The sequence below is a fragment of the Paralichthys olivaceus genome, chromosome 11, assembly GCF_024713975.1.
Source record: "Paralichthys olivaceus isolate ysfri-2021 chromosome 11, ASM2471397v2, whole genome shotgun sequence".
Classification (NCBI taxonomy): domain Eukaryota; kingdom Metazoa; phylum Chordata; class Actinopteri; order Pleuronectiformes; family Paralichthyidae; genus Paralichthys; species Paralichthys olivaceus.
In genome coordinates this window covers 9,336,205-9,360,185 of record NC_091103.1, presented here as the reverse complement: position 1 = coordinate 9,360,185, position 23,981 = coordinate 9,336,205, and the positions used below count along the sequence as shown (strand labels likewise).

The window sequence follows — 23,981 nt, the reverse complement described above, 5'->3', positions numbered from 1 at the left end:
AGAAGATGTATCGTCCTGATCACTCAGAACAGGAAGATTAGAGTTTTACAAATCAAGTTGTGGAGACAGAGGAAACCCTTCATGTTGCACTGGTTCCTTCTCTACCTAGTTCCATTTATAGCCCGCTGATTTAGCCGACAGAGGGGATTACACACTGCTGTTAACAGTGCTCATGTCTCTTTAGCAATAGTTGGTGCCTGTTATATATATATATCTATACCCCCACCCCACCCCTGAGCCCTTGATCCCTGGGCTAATTCCATGAATCGTCCAAATCTAAATCCACTCATGCAGCAAGAGCACACACAGTTGGAGAACGAGAGCAGGAGACAAATAGATTAGAGTTGAAAGACAGAAAGGAACTAATGCTGAGTTATTTAGAATATCTCCTTGACTATTTTGAGAGCAGATACACTATAGTGTCAACGTAGCCTTCATCAACAGTTGGGTTGTGTGCCCTTTGTGTGTCCTTTGAGTGTTTCCTTGCAGATGCACCAGCAACCCAGTGTGCCAACTCATCAGAGAGGACTGTCAAGCCTGGCTGACGTCACCCATCCAGCCTCTGTAATCGAAAGAGACGTTAATCCTGCTCCTCTCCAAAGCCCGGCAGTGGGGTGGGGTGGGACAGGGAGGGATATTGAGACGGAGACATGAGGAAGGAAGCTGGATGCAGGAGAGTAGGGAGTGCATGTAGGTTGTGGACAAGCGGGCAGACTCAGCAGTGAGACAGGTGCTGTCCTGACTGTCCAAAGGATAATCAGGAACGGCTCCTCCATCCCGATCCCCTGCTAAAGTTTTTGGGAAGCCCTGTGGGTTGAGGAACCCACCATCCAGGCTTCGCCCTGGAGGCCAAAAGCCTCAGTGAGGGCTCTGCAGAGGGGGAATGCTGCGGGAGCTGCTCATCTCCTTCTGCACCTCCACTGGAGTCACCTGCACTCTCTGTGGAGCAGCCGGGCTTCACCACTGTGGAGCTGTGCCAAGATGGAGAAGACTTCTTTCTGACTGCACCTGAGGGGTAAGAGGCTGCTGAAGTGTGTGGGTATTATAGTGTACTATTTACCTTATGTAAAGTGTATATTTGATTACTTTGATGGATCGGAAAATGTTTTGCGTCTGTACTCGTCTTTGTTGCCTCTTTTGGACCTTTTCCAGCACAAACACTGACCTTGTCAGGACCAGTAGACCTCATGGGGACCAAAACTCAGTCTAAATGAGGCAAACATTTCTCAGGTCCTGATTAAGGTTTAGGGGTAAGTGAATTGTGGTTCAGTTAAGGTTAGGGTCATGGTTAAGGTAGAGGACAAGTTTTGCTTATGCTGCTCACACTTGTCTTTTCCTATGGGGACAAAAAAGTCCCCATGGTCTAACTCACAACATTATAAATTCAAGACATGTTGTAGAGTTAGGGTTAGACTAAGGTTAAATTAAGATTGAGTTAAAGTGAGGTTTAGGTTAGGATTAGGGCTAGGCAAGTAGTAACTCTGGTTATGGTTAGAGTAAGTCTCCAGGAAGTCAATGTGAGTCAATGTAATGCCATGGAGACACTGTGTTTGTGTGTGTGTGTCCGTAGTCATGAAGACAAGATCAGGCGTGGTCAAACAATAAAATGAGATACGTTAAATCCTCTGTTGAGTAATTAATGGATGGAGAACAAGATAAACAGAATAAACTAAAAAATGATAAGATCTCAGTTTAGAGCAGAGGTGTTATACAGAAAACAATCTGTTTTCCCGCTTAAATGCAATCGTGTGGTTTCTGTGTGTCGTCTTATCTTAGCATCAAGATTAAACAGTGTGAAAACTGAGAAACAAAAAGTGATGACAGTACATTGTCCTGGAAATGAGAGTGGAGAGTGCAAAAGAGTTCAACTTTAGTATTTCAACAGAGCGTGTGGGTTCTGTGTGTGTGCGGTTAGGTATGTCAAATGCAACAACAAAGTTTTTGGATTTTCTTGATGTGTAGAAACAAGAAAACGTAATGGCTCAACAAGACCTCAGAATTTCTTCAGCGATGTTTCATTCAGTACTTGATGTAAGGGAAGTTCAAATGCAACATGACCTCTTGTTTTCTCAAGGCTCTTTACCTGCCAAAGTTACTCTTCTGGCTGACACTAATCTGAGGCCTCGATTTGACAAAATACTTTTACGAAGTTTAAGATCATTGCAGTAAAGGGAAATCTTGTCTTCTGATCATTTTCAGTGTTGTTTTGTTCCAGATGAGGCTTGTTGACAGTGTTGGATCTAGGATTTTTCTAAACGAGGGGCCAAAAAGGGGCCACAATTATACACAGAGGGGCCAATTATATGTTCAACATCCATTCACAGTTCCCTCAATGAGGTGCACATTCATTCCTTGCTTACTGTTAGCTCTATAGTTTTGAGCAAAGCCGAACCTTGATTTAGAAAACTTTTCCTCGCTCAAGCTTCTTCAAAAAAAATATTTCTGAACAAATTGTAACATTTATTGTAATTTTTATGTTAGTAAGTGACTAGTTCATCTTACAAATAGACTTCTTACTGGACAGGGGCACTTTAGGGCCCAATCAGATTTGAGCTGGGGCCAGTACCCCCCTGGCCCTACCACTTGGATCCACCCCTGCTAATGGAACATTTCATTGAGCTCTAATCGGTACTTCGATATTTTATGGTTTCACCATCTTTATTCATGAAATAAACATTCCTTCTTTTATCAATAGTTTAGACTGTTGAGTTTCTCTATATTTTGATTTTAAGGTCCTGACCATCTATGTCAAGTGCCTTGAGATAATGTATATTATGATTTGGCACTATGCAAATAGAATTGAAATTAAATTGAAATCTTTTATTTCCAAGTAGGATTTTTTTTCTGGCATGCTGAACATGCTACACTGCACGAACAAAGACTGATTGTTGATAGAGTTGAAGTGTGCAGGTGTTTGGAGCAAGTGTGTATGAGCAGGATTACATGGAGGTTAAGCGCCTTCATCGTAATAGCTGCTGAAAGTTTCCATCCCAGGTGGCACACAAACAGCTTAGCGTGCCACAGTTGTCGGCTGCGTAATATCAGAAATTGAACTGTCGGCCGGCACACATTCACAAAGTGGGTCAAAAAATGACAGGATCCTCCCAAAGCTGATCCTATTTAGATGAGGACAGAGCGTCCTCGTTTTTTTTTTTGACGGCTGTGCAAACTGGCTCAGTGCTTCTTCATTTGTTACATTAAATGACTGGAAGTGTTGAATTCGAGAGAGTGGGGCTGGAATCTGAGAGAGAGAGAGAAAAATCAGAAGATCAAAGAAGAAGATGAAATCTGATGCATTTTTTGACAGTCTTTGTAATTAGAAATTAGTGATCTCAGCAGCTATTAGTGATATGGCTAAAATCTTTTCTCTCTTTGTGTTTATAACATTTATCTATGGTAAGATGTAGTTTAAACTTGGAAATACACTGTATATTGTATATACAGTGACACACAAACTCACCAAAACAGCCATTTGTTTAGAATTTTGGATGATTTTCTCCAGAGTATAATTAAAAAAATATTTTGAGAAGCTGTGAGATTTGAATGCACTTTAAATGCAAATACTTGTGTTATTTCCTCTCTTTTACTTCATTAATATATAACCATGCTTTGAACTGAACAGTCAGTGTTCATTTCACTTATGTGCAGTATATCCAAGGCAGCGTGCTACTGTTACCATCAGATACATCTACTGTGGATGTTTACTTCTACAGTCACCTTTTTGCGATTGCAGCTGATTGGATCATATGGGAATATCGGCCGTTATCAATGTACACCCTCACCTGAAGAAGGCCTTGCTGGGACTGATCAAGTCCCAGTGTGAGTCACATCACCAATTGTCTTTTGCAGAATAGCGATAAGTTGCATTTTCAATTTTTTTTCTTCTTATCATAAGCATTAAGGGCTTGTTGTCATTTCCTTTGTACTTTTCTCTGCTTGTTTATTTTTAGGGTTACAAATCTACCCTTGGTTAAATCTTTAGGTGGTAATATGAACTACTTCTTCCAGGGATTTAAGATTTCTTACCTATCAAGTGATCTGCACTAGTTGTAACACAGCAAAATAGCTCCTGTCTGGCAAATCAGGATCGCAGCCTACGCTTCTCTTGATTCTCTCTCATTATAATTCAGATTCAGCTTTATTTGTCATGTCCATAACAAACATTACTGCATAGATCAGAGTGAAATGTTTCACTCAACGGATCAGTGTGCAGGTCCCATTTAAAAAGAACAGAAGACACATTCAGACCCAATGACCATATAAAAATGAAAAACAAAGGAGAGCAGCTTTACAAGGTATCGTCTGTATATTTCTTCCCTGACATCCTCTTTTTTGTTTCCAAAATATCTCAACACCACATTTCCGGTAGAAATGAATAAGCACTTTCAAAACAGTTTCATCTATTTAAATGAAGGAAACATGTGACTAATGTTGCTGTTGGCAAATACAACTCCTTCAAAAGAATGTTCCATATGCAGCGTCTAAAAACAGGAAGACAAGAGTTTACATCTGTCTCTAAACGGAAATTTCATTACAAGTGAGAAAGATTGAACAGATTGTGTCATTACAGCCAGGCCTCCGGGTGAAAACAAGCCATGATTGGTACTTATATGAAGAGAGAGAGAAAACACTGAGACACAGAGCGATGGATGAAAAGAGGATTCGGACGGATTCGCAGTTCTTAATCCTCCCCCTGTCGGCTTGTCTGGAGACCATAAACAGAGTGAATTTAGATATTGACACATGGCTCGTGCATGTATTTGAAACAGGTGAGGATCACTTGACAGACACTACAGGTTGTGATCACAGGATCAGGCCTGGGCTAAGAGAAAACACAGGGGACTTGGGTTTGTAAAGGTGACGTCTTCCTAGATAACTGTTTGCCAAAGCAGCGCATTTATTCAGTCAGGCATCAAAGAACATAATCCATTTTGGTATTTGAGTGCTATAATCTGGAGTATGAATGTGTTTCAGAGGGAGTGTCACATTATTCATTGAGTCACAGCAGCTTTGGCCAATGAGATGCAGGACAGAAAATATCTGACCAATCAAAAGACAAGGGCTTTAGATGCTGTGATCCTATAATTCAGCTATGACGTGGGGCCATGAAGGGGATTCTTGTCCTCAGCTCTGTGGGAGAACAGACAGCAGGTTGTTTTAAATGTGTTTGTTGTTGTAAACCTACGTCACGTGACTGCAAATGCTATTTAGTGTAGTAAATGTTTTTATGAGCAAAAAGGCCTGATGGTTTAGAGCCATATGATCCTAGAGTGACGACACTAAATGAAGACCCGCCCAAAACCAATACAAACAAAGCTTAATTTCTAAAGAGTTTCAGCTCATACAGGAAGTTAAGCACAGACTTCATATGATATACGATGCTATTAAGTGCGATTGAATCCCGAGAATGGCAATTGTTCTTTTGTGTTTTTAGTTTCTCATCTCCTCCCAATATGTCACTGTTTCTGTTTCAGAGGGACGGAGGACATGAGTGGTCAAGATCCAAACTGTGAAGACATGCAGAGGAAGGACCAGAGATTGCCATTTCAGGTGGGATCCATCGTCATCATCAATATTGTGACCAGACTCTATAATCATCAATCAAGTAGAATTCATCACACCAGGACAATATCAGGACAGGCTTGTCACAAACTGTTCGACAGAAGGGACAAAAAAAAAGAACAACAAGAATTAAAATTCATGAGACACAATAAGTACAGAGAGAGAGAGAGAGAGAGAGAGAGAGAGGCAGAGAGAGAGAGAGAGAGTAGATTTCACAACTTCTGAGATAGATGCAGATTTACAGAAGTACTTTCCTCTTTGCTGAACTTCTTTCTGCCCCTTTATTCCTTCAGATCTTCCCCGACCCTGTGGAGGTGGTCCTGCCCCCAGAGACCACCCTGAAAAGCCCTGACCAGAGCCACGGGAAGGAGCGTCTGCCCTCCATTGTGGTGGAGCCCACGGAGGTGAGCGAGGTGGAGAGCGGAGAGCTGCGCTGGCCTCCAGAGATAATGGACATAGACCAAGATGAGGAGGACCTGTTCCTGGAGCAGTGCATCCCCCCAGCTAACATCGCAGACTGGGGAGAGGAGGAGGAGGATGAGGAAGAGGAGACATCAGTTATACTGAACCCACAGCATGGCTTGACACTCATTGGTGAGTGGAACACTTTACTCTACACTGTACACACTCTCTTCTACAACACCTTTTTACTCCTGTCTTAATACCATTTCCATTTTTTCAACACACTGTCAATATACTGTGTGAACATAACTTAGTATATGTTTGCATTGTTTTCACCACCATTAGAATTAAAGTCTGCAGACATTTACATCCTCTAACGTCCGGTGCAAAACCTGACAAAGTTCACATCACTGTGGATGGAAATATGAAGCATTTTGACAAATAAAACTATACTTGAAATAAAACAGATTGTTCTAATTTTAGCAAGTTTGTTCATTATTCATTTGTAGCCTTGTTGCCATGAGTACTGAGGTGCTTACACTGTACTTTCATTAAAGTGTGCATTTATATAGAGATAATATAGATGTAGACTAGTTCTCAAAATAGATTTTTGTCCTATTTCTGCAGTATATGTAAACAGCTGAAACATCTGGCTGCCATTGGACTTGTACAAATCTTCATAATTATTGGACATTTATATAAATACATTTTCTGAGGTTTTCCCCTTTGATTGCAGTTTTTTCGAGTAGGCCCAGAGGACATTCTCCTTTCCAGACATTATTCAAATGCTATTGCTTTTGCTTTCCTAATTGCTCGGCGACTTAAACTTATGAAGTGGAAGCAGGAGGCCCCTCCCACCCATGTCCTGTGGGTTACAGAACTTATGAGGTTTCTACACATGGAGAAAATAAAGTGTGCGTTGGGTTGTCCCACAGGTAAATTTCACATGACATGGCAACCATTTCTAACATATATGAAAATGCTAAAACTGTCTACTCTTCCAAAATGATTCCTACTCAAACTTAGAATACAGATTAGCTATAGACAACTGTGACTAACATGTAATTGTACCTTTTTACCTGACTGTATGTTCAGTTATTTATATTAAGATCTATTTTGCTAATATCTGATGTTTGTTTGAAAATGTATATTTATATATTTTCATCACTTGTCACTTGTCATAATTATCTTGTCTGTGCTGGGGTTTTTTTGGGGGGGGGGGGGTTACTCTTCATTTTATTGTTTATTTCTTGACTCTATTATTATCACTATTACTATTGCTTTATTTTGTTTATGCTTCAATTGTTCTGTATGAATTTTTTTTTCTGGGGGGGGTGGGTAAACTTGACATTTTTTTAAAGTGCCAATATTTCTTTAATTTTTGCTCCAGCGTGTGAGAAGTAAGTCCATGGAACAGACTCTTCTTGTTGCTTGAGAGCTGATGACCTTTCACCACAAGCATTGCTGAATAGTCACACTGAAACAGCATCAATCTATCTTGAATACTTCAATTGTGAGAATTGAGAAGTTCTTGCACAGCACATCCAACATTAATACACTCAATGATATGTAGAATTATGTGTTTATTACTTAATTCAGCTTAAATGCATTATGTTCTGGATCTCTGAGTTGTACAAGTTGTACATGAACAGAGTTATATTGTTTAATGTCAAGCCAAAAAGGTTTGAACAACACAGTTTTACAACAGTGATGTTTTCTTTTCTCCACAGACCTGCAGTCGGATGCATTTCGAGATGACACCCCCACACTTCCACCGAGCAGCGCTCCGGCCCTCAACTGATTTAACCACAAAAAACCTCTGCTCCTCTGATGACCCCAAGAGGAAGGTCCTCATCAGGAAATCATTGCAAACTGGGTTTTCCAGAGACAGAAGATGCAAAGTGTGAACTACAATTATACATTCTCATGCACGCAAGAGTCAGCTTGCTGACATGGGTGGTAGTTGAGCAATATTTGTCTTTTGCTGACATTGTGACTTAGTGTTTCATTTCCCTTCTCGTTTCCTAATTTTAAATGGCTTGATGATGTCATAGGACAGCCTCTCATGATAACAAAATCTTCTTTAGTTTGTTCATTAATTCATTAACACCTCATCTGTCTCTGTGATACAGAAAACAACCATGTACTTAATGAAACATCTTCCTCATCGTTCATCTTTTGACCCGGCTGTTTTCTTCTGGGGACATTTACCTGCTCATGCCCTCATTGTGTACAGTATTTATTAAAGCGCTGTAAAAGGTGCCGGCTGTTCTCTGCATCAACTCTATGTTTTTGCTTTGTCTTGAATTTGTCGAGCATTGTAAGATGTGATTTTTTTTAAAGAAAAAACTGATTTCACTAATCACATTCTGTCATGACATTATTTTATCTATCTCTCTTCGAGGTAGCCATTTCATGACTCACATGCATCGTGTAATGTGAATAACAAATGCAACTAATGTCATCTTTACACACACATTTTCCAAAAGGCTTCATTTTCATTTATTCAACCAAATAAAAAGAGGGCAGCTTTAGTGAGTCAGTTTTCATTACAACAGTTGTAGACACCACTGAGATTTGTAGAAATGTGTACTTAAGTTTGTGTGTAGGCTGATTTGTGATATAACTTGTCTATATGGAGAAGTTGTTACTGTAAAATTATTATTATGAATACATGAATAAAGTATTTTATCCAATTAATACAGGAAATTAGTTTTGGATGGTTTATATCACTTCTTTAAATGAAAGAATTGTTCGAATATAATAATTATAATAAGAATGATCCAAGATAATACTGGATCCAAACTACATCATTACAACTTTACAAACTGTTTCAAGTGACAGCAGATAAGAACAACTACGTTTTTGCAACAACTTGTTCAAGATAAAGATATGATCAGCTTTATTGATCCCTTGCAGGAAAAGGTGTTCAGTATAGAGAAGTATAGAAGTATATAGATTTATAAATGGCTATGTCAAGCAAAACAAAAGTAAAAGGTACTAATTGCTTAAAAGGTGCGGTGAGACCATATTCACATATTGTGTGTGTTTTGGGAGAAGGTGTGATCAATAAAACACATTACATAAAAAAGCTTGTCATATTGTAACATTTGTATGAGGGTTTATTGTGTGGTACAACATGACCTTACAGCATCAGGATGTTTTATTTACAACTGCATTATTTACTGTACAAGCACAATGCATTTGTTTCTGAAACATTAGTTTCTGAGACATTGCGGACAAAAATATTAATACATTTTGTAAATAATATGTAAAATGTTTTTCAGCATTTAAAAATGTGTTGTAAAAATGTATGTAAATAGTAAATAGTGTGTTTTTAATTTTAATTTTTATTACATTTTACATTCATTACATATAATATTTTTGTTCAGATTAAACTTTCTTTCCCAGAAAAGACTCCAGGTCTTCACTGATATATGAGAAATCTGCATAGAAGTCTTGTGAAAGAGTTTGGGGTTTGTGCATCACAGTTGGGCGTGTATAAAACACACTACAAAGGACAACAGCTGCATAACTTCCCCCCTGCAGTGTCAGTACAACATCAGGCTGCTGAATCTGTAAGTTGAAATATGACAAAAATTTAATTTTGCATTTTGTTATAACTAGACTAGCTATTTTATAATTCAACTTTAATCAAGTTTATTTTATTTAAACAAATATCTCATACAATTATGTATTCATAAATATTCATGGTTATATGTTAAAAAACATATTTGTCTCATATCTGATGATTTCAAAATTAGTGTAAGAATGAAATTAAAGCATGGCAATTATTTTTGACAACTTCTTCATCTACAGCTTTAACCATGGTTTGCATTGAATTATACACATCAGGACAACTGGTGGTTATTGATTATTAAATGTGATATTTTTCTCACATCACTTCAATCTATAATGTTATCTATGTAATTAAGCACGATATTAAAGCAATGCTATATTTTTGACAGCTTCTCCATTCACAGATGGAAATGGACATGGAATATCCGTTTGACTATGATTATAACTTCACTGAGAATTACACTCTGCCCATTATGCCTGAGGTTTATACCCCTGAGATTCAACCAATCCAGATAGCGGCTCTGGTCCTCTATGGCCTTGTGGTCCTGCTCGGTGTCCCTGGAAATGCACTGGTGGTTTGGGTGACGGGGTTCTGCATGCCCCGCTCAGTCACATCCCTCTGGTTCCTCAACCTCGCCCTGGCTGACCTCCTGTGCTGCCTCTCCCTCCCTTTGCACATGGTCCCTTTGGCCCACGATGACCACTGGCACTTTGGCCCGGTGGCCTGCACGCTGATCAAGGGCCTGTTTTACCTGGTGATGTACTGCAGCATCCTGCAGCTGATGTTGATCAGCGTCGATCGCTGGATGCTGGTCAGCAGACCCATCTGGTGCCAGAACAAAAGGCGACCAAAGTGGGCCGCCTGTGTGTGCGTTGCAGTCTGGCTGCTGGCTCTGGTCGGCAGCATCCCTCAGTTTGTCTACACCAAGCAGATCGAAGCAGGTGACGACAAGCGAGAGTGTCTGACAGTCAACACTGTGCTCAGCGCCTGGATGATCACCTCCTTCCGCTTCTTGACGGGATTCTTCCTCCCTTTCCTGGTCATTGTGACCTGTCACTGGATGGTGTACAGGAGAACAGAGAGCGGCCTGACCAGAAGTCGGAGCCGCCCAAAGCGAACACTGCGCATCATCCTTGCTGTGGTGCTGAGCTTCTTCCTGTGCTGGCTCCCTCTGCACATTGTGGACTTCCTCATATTGTTCACGCCTCGAAATTCCCCTCACAGACCCAGAATTTACAATGCACAAATCTTCTCACTCTGGCTGGCGTACTTCAACAGCTGCCTCAACCCGCTGCTGTACGTGTGCCTGGGCCGAGGCTTCAAAGAGAGTATGAACCGCTCGCTGCGCCACGTGCTCCACTTCATCAGCGAGGACCCCACCACCAGGGCCAGTACTACGGACACCAAGAGCACGAGCAAGGACATGACGAAGATCTGATGGACTCTGATATGTGCTGAGGTTGGGACTCGGCAGTGCATTCATTCAACTCATCATTTCAAGTTTAAAGGTCCAGTGTGTAAGATTTAGGTGAAAGGGATCTATTGGCAGATATTTAATGTAGAATAATCCTCATGATGTTTTCATTAGTTCGTTTCATCTAAATTAAATGAATTGTAGTTTTCTTTACCCCAAAAAAGGCCCTTTATATTTAAATACTTTAAATTTACATTGAGGAGGTCCTCTCTACGAAGGCGATGTTTTTTTTACATGAGTCCAGAGACTGGACAAACTAAACACCTTCTGAGTTTTTATGACAACTGGAAACTACCACAGGTTCTCTGTCATGTTTGGAACGGGAGGGTGAGGTGAGGGGTGTTCAGCTGCAACATGCAATTTCAACAATAGATATCACAAAATTCTACACACTGTACCTTTAAAGACTCAAAGACACAACAACTTATGTTTCCGTGTTTGAAGGTGGTCTGGTAACAAAGACTAGAAATTTGAAGGTGAATATATACAACTTGAATATTTACAGTAAGATATTTGTCAAAGATTTGTTTATTATGTCTGTATGATTCTTTACACTGGAAAGTGACTCAGGGGTTTGACTCTGAAAGTGTGAGCACACAAAGGAGGAAATAGTGATTAAAAAAGTTAACACTTCTGTTTTTTGCAGTTTTTTGAGGATGTGGGTGTGTTCATCTCTTTTTTTGCTGCCACAAATTAGATACTGAAATGGAATTTTTATCATCAGGTATTATAAACAATGATAAATAGTACTTATGATGCACTTGTAGACTTGAATATAGCTTTGTGCTTCAGAATCATCATCATTGGTGATAACAGACACTCATGTTGCAGCTACAGACCACTAGAGGGAGCCACACTGATCTCTTAATGCTCAATGTGAGAATGAGCTTCAGAAAACTCTTTCATACGTATTCTCTCATTTTTTAAATCTTTTCTTATGCTGATGCTTGTTCATGTATTCTGTTTCAGAATTATATTATTGTAGCACATGAAAAAAAAGAATAAAAACAAACAATACAACCAAAATTAAGAGAGAAATTACCTTTATTTAAAAACTACATTCAATCCAAACAAGGCCACATTATGGTATGTACAAAATCATACATATTTACAAGAGTGAGTTCATTTGTGCCCCTGTGTCAATGAATTTGTGCACTTATAAACATATATATGTGGATGCATGCATGTACACTGATCCCTTTATATGGATCCTCACCTGACTCACAGGTCTGTTTATTTAAGCTCATTGGCCCTGAAAGCAGCCAGCAGCAGGAGAAACATTCACTTAAAAATGTGAATCCACATTTAACATTTATGATAAAGGGATATGCATGTATTCCCTGCTCAGAGATTCACAGGTTCACAGATTTTTTTTTAATCGTAAGAAAACCAAATGTGAACAACGACCTTTGAACAGATGAGATTTTCCTCTTAAATACTGAAAACAGGATTTGCTGTAAAATAGTCTAAGCACAAATTATAAGTTTATAGCTTCTTGGATGAGATTTTTCTCAATAATAATGCCTCCTAATCATTTTTACATCATCACCAAGAAGTTTCCTGAATACAATAATGTAACGTGGTGCTGATGTGAGAAAATTAGGAATTTGCAATTTTGAAAAATTCACCCAAATTTCTTAGAAAAGCCATAAAACATGTTTTTCTCATTTATAGTTTTGGTGTTGAGCAGAACTTGACACTTTGAACAATATACCGGTTGCACTGTAATAACATCAGTCGTTTAGAGTTGTGATCGGCCAACTCCACAAATACATCTATGATAAGGCCAAATGACATCAAGTGATAAAAAAAACTGGCAGCATATTCAGTCACTTAGCTTCAGAGTAACTTGGCATCATGTCATGTACAGAACGAATTTAATCACCACAGACACTGCAGATCTTCAATCACATCAGTGTCTCTCACTAAGAACATATTGTAATTAGAGGTAGGTAGAGGTAGAGTTCACATTGGCTGTTCCCAGAAGATTTCCCAAAAATTGGGTCCAGACAGTTTCCATACTTTGCTTTTCACAATTGAAAAATGCAGCAGGAGACTGTTAACGTCAGACACATTCACACAAAAGGAAAATGTCTGGATCATTCAGGCGAGGGGTGGAGCAGCAGGATATAAGATGGATTGTGGGAGATCGTATATCAACCAATCAGGGAACAGATGTTGTCATAGCTGTGGACCCTGTTGGGGGACCTTGGGCATCACTTTGAATAACAACCTGTGAATCAGATTCTTTCTAAATAAAAGTTTTCAGTCGGGACAGAAGGTACCAGAAGAACCAGGAGAAACTAGAGGTGACATCATTGTGTCAGTGTTGCACGTCACCAGCAGTGGAGTGATAAAAACTAGGTGTCATATATTCTGATCAAGGATTCAATCAATTGATCATAAATCAATGATCAATTGATTGAATAACGTGATTCTGCTGCAAAAATCATGTTGTTCTTAACAGCACATTGACACCTGCTTTGGCCCTAATCACCGAGGCTCTTGTCTTCGACTGTGTATTCTACATCTATGGCTCCTCTTTCTCATCTTGAGATATTTGTATTCTTTTTGTTTGTTTCAGTTTTGTGTCGGTCAAGTGTTAGAAACATAATCGACGCAGTTCAGTCTGAAAGCAGCAATACATTATTATTGTGTCCAAAAGTAGCAGCCACAATGTTGCTCTGACAATGGCTTAATGACACAGTAGAAAAAGTTATGGGTTTAAAACAGGATAGATCGTGTCCTTACACCGTCGTCATGACTTTGAGGGACCCTGAGCGGAATCGAAGGATCTTCTTCTTCAGAGCATGAGATGCTTTGATCTTGACAAAGGCTTTTGGTTGAGAGGGGGCGTTGGCAGCGGCTTGTGGTGAAGGTGAGGATGAAGAGGAGGTAGAGGCAAGGCGCGGTGGCAGCTGCTGGGGCCACACCAGTCCCCCGCTCTCGTCGGAGTCACTGGACAGAGAGCTGGAGGCCGGGGAATACACCTCACTCATGCTGGACTCAGACTCTGCGGGGGCAGCCCTGCTGTAGCCCTCCTCCCCCCGACAGAGAGGTGCTCTCTCCTGAAGGTCCTGGTGCCAGCGCTCATTGTGTTGAAGCTGCTGTTGACGGTAGTTCTGGGGTTGGGAAAGGGGACATGAGTGACCATGGCGAGCTTTACGAGGTGGTCGTCTCTGTGGCTGCCCTGCACGGGTCTCCCCCTCATCCTGGCTGAGCTCCAGGTTGGAGCACCAGCGTTGACCCCCGATGCCGACCTGTGGGCCTGCAACCTGGCCTTGGTTCTGAGCAACATCCCCTCTGCCCTGGTGCCTCTCAGTGGTGCTGTACCTGCGCTCAGGCAGCACTCGCTGGCTCAGGAGACTGTTTTCTGACTGGGATCGGTTGGTTTTGCTGCTTGACTTCTTGGATCTCTGTCGCTCGTTGTGGCTCTTCTTTGAGGGTCTCAACTTGGGGTTAGGGTGGTCAGGAGAGGAAGCAGCTCGGTTGGGTTTAGGCTGCTCTGGATGGTAGTGTCTGGGGGAACGAACAGGGGCATGGCAGGCTTGTCCGGGGATATACTGAGCACTTACTAAATTGTGCTTGTGATGAATAGGGGGTTGTGGATGTAGATAATGCTGGGGGGATGCGGGTTCACAACAAAGGTCAAGAGCCCCAACACCACAGTTGGGGTCCAGGGAGGGCAGAGGTGATGGAAGCCTCCCAGCCAGGGACTGTGGTCTGGACTGGGGGTAGGGCAGGGCCAGATAACAGTCCTCCTCCAAAGACGGGGCCTCTCCTCCACAGGCCTCCCCCTCTAGCTGGTCACAACCCCAGCTCTGCCTCTTGGGGTTTGCTAAAAGGTCAACATGCGGCTGTAGATGGGGGTCAGGAAGGCGTTGCTCTGTCGTAAGAGAGGGAGTCCTCCTGTGTAGGGAGCTGTGGGCGGAAACACTGCAGTATGGGGGGTCAGGGCTCAGGGTGGTGCGAGGCTGACATGGTCGTGGTGAGAGGGTATGACGATGGATGAGACTTAGGATGTAATTCTCGACCCTCAAAGCCAGCTGGTAATCCTCCTCAGTGACCTCATCCTCTGCAGGCTGCTGCTGCCAGGCTTGGCTGGCTCCGCTGGGGTCCACCTGCCAGGGGTCCACTGCTGCGCCCTCCTCAGCGATGCCCTCCAGAGGTGGGTAAGGGGCAGAGAAAGAACGTGGCAGAGAGGTGCGCAGAGATGGCGCATCCGCTTCTCCATTCAACATGATGGGGTCTCCTAATGGTAGAAAAGATGCAGGGGCTCGGTTATAAAACTGCATCCAAAGGAATAAATAGAACCAACTATGCAGATACCTGATAGAAAATAAGGAAATAAATAAGAATAAAATAAGAAAATAAATAAACTGGTGTAATTATTTTCTATATTAGCAGATGTTAAGGTTTACCAGTGAGTGTTTGTGATGGAAAGATGGGAGGTCTATGTTTGAGTCATCGTCATTTATCGTCTTAAGTTTGTTACCACCACCGAGGAGGTTATGTTTTGGTCCTCGTTTATTTGTTAGCAGGATTATAAAAAAAAAAGACTAAAAACATGGTGGCCTCCGTAGAGAGGACCTGCTCCTGATGTAGTATTTAAACATAAAGGGCCCATTCTAGGTTAAAGAATACAGCAATTCGTACAATTTAGATGAAACACATGAGGACAAGTTCTGCCAATAGATCCCTCTCACCTAAATCTTATCAACTGAACCTTAAAGGCTTATAAAATATAGAATATAGAAATCTGCCTCTGCTCTGTTGTTTGCAGCTGTTTGCAATTCAATTAATCAAAACTCATATCTATATATATATAGAGAGAGAGAGAGAGAGAGAGAGAGAGAGAGAGAGAGAGAGAGGGGAGAGATTCATAATTAATCTCCTCTAAAAAGGTGTAACACAGACACAGCATCTATGTTTTTAAAGAATAACAAATCTAAATCTAATAAATCTTATAATGTCAGAATACTAACATGATATGCTAAAATGAAACCACTACTTCACTTACACACAGAACAGGAATGTGTCTGCTGCTGTCTCTGAGAATGCATACATGTGACAGTAATAGTGAACCTCAGTGTTTCCAGATCTGGTGTTTTTTCTTACCCACAGACTTTGGCCTGTCGTTGGTGTAAACCCAGGAGGAGACAGACTCTGTGGGCTCAGTGGAACAAGATCTTCCTTTAAGCGACTGACCCTCACTCGACTCATAAAAACCTAGGGAAAAAAATGCAATTAGACAGAGAGAGAAAGAAGAGATGATGGTTCCATTTATTACAGCTCACTGATTATTTTATACACACATTATGTTCACTGGCCTGGTTGAAAGTGAGTAAATTATTAAAAAGTATGTGGAAAGTAAAGGTTTAAAGACTGTGGAGGTACCAGAACTCTGCCGGCTGTCGTCTGCGTCTCCTTGAGCGCCATCGTAACAGCCGTCGTCCGGGTCCATCCTCAGCTCCCCCACCTGCTGCTCCAGCGCCTGCATCAGGCCCCATGGAGAACTCTGGAGAGCACTCTGAAACACAAACACACACACACTCAGTCACACCGCCCTCCTGCTGTCTGTGTTCGATTGCCAAGCATTGACAAGTAATTTTTAAGTGGCAACAATTAGTGATTCCAAAAACAAAGCAAGTATTTCAAACAGACACCTCTCAGTCAAATTTCTAGTTTGTAGATATACTCAAGGAAAATACGTTGCGTGTGCTGACCTCAAAAGATCTAAAAGGAAGTTTTCTGAGGTGGAGGAGGTGTTCTGTATATCTGCATAAAAACTGTGTATTTGTTTAAATATGACCTTCAATTGATACATGTAAAGGAAATATGTGAAAAGTAATTTCTCGGTTTCATTATCTTGTGAAATAACCACAAGATCGTAATCAAATGAGAGTAACTGTCATTTGAGTTTGTGCAAAGGGTGTTTCTACCTTTGCTGAAGCCAACAGAAATAAAAAAAATTGGCCCCCAAATGATTTAACACAAAATGTCGGACCACATAAAGCTACAACTCAGATGAAGACTCCCGTTCTCTAGCTACTGAAATAAAAGCATGGTTGTCACAGGTCACACTGTGTGAGGTGGGTACGTGTGCAGCATGTGTCAGTAAGTTTTCTTACGTAAGCAAAGCTCACAGAGGCAGCAGTCAGTTAAAATATGAATAATTCAAGGGTCTGTGGAGGGAGGGCGAGTTCTTTCATGTGTATGGGGGGCACACACACACACACACACACACACACACAAACACCTAGCCCCTTACCCTAACCTTTCCAATTAAATCTTGTGTACTAAGTCCTCTTCGTCCCTTGAGGGGCATAATGCAGTCCTGGGCTGCACGTTAGGCCTCACCCTCTGTCAGACTCATCTCTTTCAGCTCAGCCTTCAGTTTTTTTGGACGAACCACAACTATTGCCTGACCCTAACTCGTACTCTGACACTAACCTAAACTTAATTCTAACCCTACAGCAAATCTTAACCCTCACACAGTCCTTTGAAAAATAAATAATTTCCTCACTTTCCCAAAATGTCCTCATTCCATAAAGTGTAAATATATGTTTAAGTTGACACACACACACACACACATTACAAATGAGCTCAACATAAAGACTTGTTCGTTAACATAAAGATCCTCTGCTGAAGATATTAATTCCATATCTGTGGCTCAGGAGATAGAGCCGGTCGCCCACTAACCAGGAGGACAGTGCCTGTCACTGTACTGTACTGGCAGTGTATGAATGGTGTATAATAGAAAAAGTGCAGCATGTTGTAGTACAGTATGAATGAGTGACTGTCAATGTGTTTTTGAGTATTTCATAAGACTACAAATATGTATATACACACACACACACACACACACACACACACACACACACAGACACGCATGCAGGACTTCATTTTGTCATTCTTGGAAGTGATACAGTCGACACCTCAGGCTCATTAAGTGACTTCATTACCATAAGATTGAACTTGTTCCTCTAACAAGGTGACACTTTTTACATCAGCAAGCTCCAGTGATGGATCACCTGTCACACGACTGCCACAGCCCCCTTGCACTTCACACATACGTCTTCAAACATGTGTGTGTCTGTTCCAATAACACACTGCCTGTGAAGACGTACTGAGATCCTGCAGTGTGCCTATGTGCAAAGTAACGGATGAGAAAGCACAGTGGTGAACACAGGGCGGACTCAGCCATGTCTGCAGTGAGTGTCACTGCACCACTCGCATCCACTCTGAAATATCTCAGCTTCTATTCGACGTCGGGGAATAAACTCTATTGACTTTAATGATCCCTAAAAACTTTCTTTTACCGAATGGCTTTTACTGAATCTGCTTTGTTTGTTTAATATTTTGTTGTATTGTTTTTATTTGTCCTGTTTGTGAAGCACTTTATAACGTATTATTATTATCTCAGACTTTTACTATAACGAACACATTTTTATTAACGTGTCTCGTTGGATGGATTAGGATGAAATTTGGTACAGGGATTAAAATTCCCCTCAGCATGAATTGTAAAAATATTAGTGAACCATCGTCAGGTCAGAATTTCAATTTGTCCAGTTTGGTTTATGACCAAGTTTATTTAAGTTTAGGTTAATTGTCTCTAATTGTTAATCTCACCATCATCAGTATCTGCTCAACTAAAGACATATTAGTCATTTAGTCTTAAAGGTCAGTTTTCCTTCGATGAAATTCCACAACCCACAACTCAAGATTGAATAAATATTGTTTTCAAAGATGAAAAAAAAAACCTCTTGTAGAAAAGGCAGATCTTAGCTGGATGATCCCTCGGCATGTTCTTCTTGGACAATTGCTCCAATTGGGGCTGGAGCTCTGACTCCTTTGTCCTGCTGACTATAATGAGGCCATGATGCAAATAAGGCTGAGGGGCAATTGACCCAAGCTAACCTACGCTTCCCACACGACTTCTTCACCGCGAACACTGTCGTCTCTTTTGTCTCGACAAGGGTGCGCATTGTCTTAGTATAAACAAAGTGTTACATCATGGCCACATCAATAGAAACAAAGAGTGGGGAGCTTTGTTTTAGGTGCTGGCGTGAGGTAAAGAAATGGCGGGGGGGAGGGCTATTGGAAATCAATTAATCAATGATGCTGCTTCACACAATTGATTGCTTGCCGCTGCCTTTTGGTCATACACACAACCCAACACACACTGAGGAAGCCATGGTGCTACATTACACTATAATGCTGCAGAAAACCAACCCAGATGTGTGGATGACCAAAACCAGCAAAACACAATGAGCCATTCAGTTGTGTGGCTGTGGAGCAGGCCGGTCTTTGATTGCACTCTATTATTAATAGTCTCACACTGGTTCCCTGACACCCTGCGCACTGTATCATCCTGTTCTACCGCATCCTCTGCCCGAGGCTGGTGGGGGATGGGGGAAGACGGAGGACACGGTGCAGCCACCCTCACCTAGCCATTAAGCTGCGATGCAATGGCTGCACAACACATCAGCTCCTGCAGCGAAATACACTTTCCCCAGCGGGTGAATCTGCGGGACAACAGTGTGATTTATTTCTTACTTATATCACCTGTTACATCCTCTGCAGCCATTGATGAGTGCTGAGAAAAAGCGGCAGACAGACACAGACAATCCTGCCATTCTGCAAGAAAGGGGAGAGAAGAGACGCTGGCTGCTTTTTGAATGTGTAGAATAGACCCTGACCCAGTCACTGACAGAAGGCTTTTGAAAAGGATGACGCCAGGACACAGAAATCTGTGGAACAGAGGCATGCAGCCGCACTGCTGAGCCCTCAATAATTAAGGCAATGTTGTGACTGGCTCCACACAGAGAGAGGGCTGCGGGAGGCCACAACACACACACACACACACACACAAACACACACAGTGCGTGACTCCATGGCTTCAGGGGACATTACATTGACTTCCATTAATTTCCTTACGAACTTTCTCCAACCTTAACTACAGCAGCAGTACTCGTAACTAGAGTTACTACTTGCCTAACACAAACCTTGACTTAAACCTAAACTTAACCTAAACATAAGCCTTAACCTAAATTCAACATAACATTAACATAACTTTACAACATGTCTTGACCTAAATAGCTGAATTTACATTATAGGGACTTGCTTATTGTGTCCACAAAAAAGATAAGTCCCCTTAATGTGACTGTGTAAACAGATTTATGAGTAATACATGGAACACACACACACACACACACACACACATGCTTAATGATAAATTCATATTTGATGGAGGATGAATTTGCACACACACAAGTGAATGACATCCACCAGCCCTGTGATTTTTAGGGCGGCAGTGAGTGAAGTCTCTACAGAGAAACGTGCGCATGAGCAGTGCACGTGTGACTGACAGATGTAGGATGAGATCTGAGTCTATCTCATGGTTTTGTCTGTTTGTCTTTTCAATGACCTGCTTTCTCTGTGTATTTGCATATACACATCAGAAGCTCATTTCCTCTGCTGCCTGCGTGTGCACAAAGAAGCCAAAAAGAAACACAAAGACGTTCGAATTGTCTGATGTCGGTGTGGCAGAACAAAGCAGGGGAAACCACGCAGCGATCCATTTGGCTGAACTGTCACTGCTGAGTAAACGAACAGCTCAGTGCTCTCACTAATGTTGCTGTCTTCACACACAAGGACACACACAAGCTGATCAATGGCGATCCGGTGGTCCAGCAAAGGCACCAAACTAAATTGAACACACATCTACACAAAGACTGTACTAATTGTGCACGGATAATAAACAAACACTTGATTTGAATCCATTATGGGCCGTTTAAAACATTCAAGTATAACTCCAGAGCACCTCAGGTTCCTCGGAGCAAACTCCCCTCCATGCACTTGCATGTCATGCACTCATGCACATTTCATACATGCTCCCTCTCCTTTCTCCAAACACACACAGTGGGGCGGCTGAGAGGGAGATGAGGGCTCCATGCTTTCCCAGCTGCTGTTTGGCGTCCCACAGCTGTCAACACCTCCAGCACCAAACAGTATCCAGGAGAGGCCACAGTCATGTTCATACACACACACACACACACACACACACACACACACACACACACACACACACACACACACACACACACACACACACACACACAGTGGTAGTCTCACGGGTCAGCTGTTTCTGTGTCACAGCCTTGAACTTATACATCTTGCAGACTTTAGCCTACATGCAGGATGTGATGAGAGGGATCAGATGGTATTATGAAGACTCAATTTGAGACTTCCATTAGAGGCAAGCAAATAATATTCTCTGAGGAATTTCCACAGCGTGTAATTACTCACAAGGGTGAATGGGCAGAACAGTTAATAAACATCGATCCAAGGACGCGTTGTGCACGAAATGGAAAAAGGGAAAATACGCAGCCCTGTGGGGGAAACGCGTGTCACTCCTTCACTGCCCTCGAAAATTGCTGTTTCCAGTGTGTGTGTGTGGATGAGGAGTCAGAGTGAAAAGCGTTGACAGCTCCACCAACTCCACCAGGGACTACTGAAGCAAGACTGGTGCGCCTGGCTCATTGGAAACACTTGACCTGCGCGAATTCCTCTCAAATTGGCTTCCTATGGGCAGCTCAATCGTCATCAGTTCTCATGAATCCAGGCCACATCAGGAGCAGATGTGAGACAAAGATGAAGCTCAGTGCCCACATCTCACCACATGTACCCCAATGACGCCATGCAGGGTGCAGGGCCACCTATGCGCCTTCTCCTCCTCACAGGGGCCTCGGTTGGCATCATTAGTATTCTGCTCCATATGCGCCTATTGTTAGGCCCCCGGCGCAGGAAGAGGGAGGGAGGGGGGGAAGAAGGGTGAGGAGGAGGCGGCTGATTTAATTTCTTTTTCACCCTCTTTAATAAAAGCTTCCTATTGTGGCCATGTTGGGACAGTTTGCTCAACATCAACCAAAGAAAAACAAAACTCCCACACAATTAAAACAATACAGCGTTAAGAAAATAAAATTAGACCAAATAACAATAAGAGTTTCTGGTTTGTTCAGTGGTGCGTAAAACTTAATGCGGGAGCTGCTAGTGTATTATTCAATATATCCTGTCACAACAAAAACTGTATTTATCTTGGATTAACCTACTTTTCATTCTCATGTTAATGTGGCACCTCCGCGTCACACATTTGTCCAACTGAGAAAAGCCAAGATAATCATGGTCATGACATCAAATCTTCACTACAACAGCAACATACAAGACGAAGTAGTCATTCACTCCTTTTTACGATGTGCGCAGAGCACAAATACGAGCTTGTTAAGTAGTAAAAGCCACAGAAGTCCATGATGAGGGAACAATGGGCCATTAAATAGTGGGTCTGTGCCACAAGCGGTGGCTGCTCCACCCCTTGATTTCGTCCCCCCACAGGCGTAAATCTCTGCCTGGCGCACAGAGACGCGCTATTAATCAAGTTGAGTTACTTTTTTTGCAGAGAGAGGTCACCTCTGCACAAAAGGCGCAGCGCAAACCAGGAGTCCATGCAATAGTCAAGCGGATTACAATGAGGATATGCGCTGTTAGGGAAACATGCATAGGGCCACGGTGCATGCCAGAGGTAAAGTGGGGTTCAGACACAGGGTGGGGTGCAATGGTGAGAATCCAAACAAGCAGTATGCGATTGAAAAATGCGCTCATGACATGGACCTTCTTACCAGCTGACGCCTCAGTGTCAAGTTCTCCTGCCCCCAGCTGCTGAAGCATGCCAGCTCTCCTCTGGAGCTGTCCCGGGCCGGCGGCTGCCCCAGAGCCAGCGCCCCCAGTACCAGACACTCCTGCCTCTGCTTGCGGAGCTCCAGCTCGCACAGCCCGGCCAGACTCGCCTCCAGGCGCTCCTTGGTCCGGCTGCGCTCCACAGTCACCGGGAAGGAGAACGCACGGTGCATGCCCCCCTCCGCACAAATCCCAGGGGTTATCTGCACAAAGTCTTGTTATTCCCTGTAATTTGTGTTCAGTGTTGTCCAGGTGGCTCAGATTTACGAGGGCATCCTCAGCCTATAAAGGTGCCATGCTGCATCCCGTTCCTGGCGGTGGGACTGTAGCCTTGGAGCAGCGTGGTTTCCCAGAGCTTCCCTCAATGCGCTATACATTTTCTGCTTCTCAGCTGTCAAACGCAGGAGAGGAGCTCCGCCCTCTGCGATCAGGCACGCACGCACACACACACACACGCGCGCGCACGTACGGAAAGTGGGGAGTGATCCTCCCCTCCACAAATTCAATCTCAGCCTTCATTGGATGTGAGAAGCCAACAGGGCGCTGCGCCTTAACGCTGCCCCGCCCCCTTGATTCATTGCGGTGACGTGTCGACCTCACCCATCCTCACTCATCGTAATGGACCACTTCAGGAGACGGTTGTGACTGTTTATAGCTAAAGACAGATATTTGATTAGCCTGGAACCATGTAGCTGCAGGGAGAGAATTACAACACAACAGTAACCAGGATGGACTGGTGAGGAAAGCTGAAAAATGGATCCAACAATAAGACAGGACCCAAATCCCTGAAGACACATGGTGCAACATTATTTTGCCTTTAAGTGCAGTATATGCATTAATGAGACTGTGTGATGCATCATTTAAATAAGTGGAGTATAAATAAATGTTCTGCAAAGTATGTTCTGCAAAATGTGGTTTTCATCTGGTTTGTTTGTAAAAGAGAAAGTGACAATGAATAATAATTAAAGTCAGACAGCAAAGAACCACAGGAGTCCTATGGGCAGACTTCTCTGAACGTACAGCCGACAATGAGAAGCTTGTACTATACGTAAAATATAAACAACAATGCTTTAATATGCAACATCAATATTTCCTCATCTTTATTTTATTATTTGTTAAAGTGCCGCCACAAATTAATATTTTATCACGATACCTCATGCAAGCTTCTCCTGTGCTACTCCACTGTAAAGTCTCGTGAGGTCACATGTGCTGCACGGCTCCTGAAGG

The 23,981-nt window shown here is 42.4% G+C and overlaps 3 protein-coding genes across 11 annotated transcripts; 2 read left to right on the top strand and 1 right to left on the bottom strand.

Moving 5' to 3' along the window:
• Window positions 1–507: 507 nt before the first annotated feature.
• On the top strand, window positions 508–8,251 carry lbhl (LBH regulator of WNT signaling pathway, like). Of its 8 annotated transcripts, none has more exons than XM_069534735.1 (5): window positions 628–1,015; window positions 5,475–5,550; window positions 5,856–6,156; window positions 6,800–6,899; window positions 7,695–8,251. In XM_069534735.1, the coding sequence occupies exons 2-5, from the start codon at window positions 5,488–5,490 to the stop codon at window positions 7,720–7,722; spliced, it is 492 nt and encodes a 163-aa protein (XP_069390836.1). In that variant the 5' UTR covers window positions 628–1,015; window positions 5,475–5,487; the 3' UTR covers window positions 7,723–8,251. The 8 variants fall into 8 exon arrangements, with proteins under 8 accessions (XP_069390841.1, XP_069390839.1, XP_069390836.1 ...); XM_069534737.1 differs by having other exon boundaries at window positions 1,012–1,035; XM_069534736.1 differs by lacking the exon at window positions 628–1,015 and adding an exon at window positions 2,597–4,769.
• A 1,150-nt stretch (window positions 8,252–9,401) lies between these two features.
• c5ar1 (complement C5a receptor 1) lies at window positions 9,402–11,652 on the top strand. 2 transcript variants are annotated; one of them, XM_020094958.2, is made up of 2 exons: window positions 9,402–9,542; window positions 9,948–11,652. In XM_020094958.2, the coding sequence occupies exons 1-2, from the start codon at window positions 9,402–9,404 to the stop codon at window positions 10,980–10,982; spliced, it is 1,176 nt and encodes a 391-aa protein (XP_019950517.2). In that variant the 3' UTR covers window positions 10,983–11,652. The 2 variants fall into 2 exon arrangements, with proteins under 2 accessions (XP_019950517.2, XP_019950516.2); XM_020094957.2 differs by having other exon boundaries at window positions 9,933–11,652.
• On the bottom strand, window positions 9,933–23,739 carry LOC109634424 (dapper homolog 3). Its single transcript, XM_069534731.1, has 4 exons — window positions 22,697–23,739; window positions 16,416–16,548; window positions 16,137–16,247; window positions 9,933–15,270 (listed from the first exon to the last, which is right to left on the bottom strand). Exons 1-4 carry the CDS (start codon window positions 22,925–22,927, stop codon window positions 13,766–13,768), a joined length of 1,980 nt encoding a protein of 659 aa, XP_069390832.1. The 5' UTR covers window positions 22,928–23,739; the 3' UTR covers window positions 9,933–13,765.
• Between the last annotated feature and the right edge of the window lie 242 nt (window positions 23,740–23,981).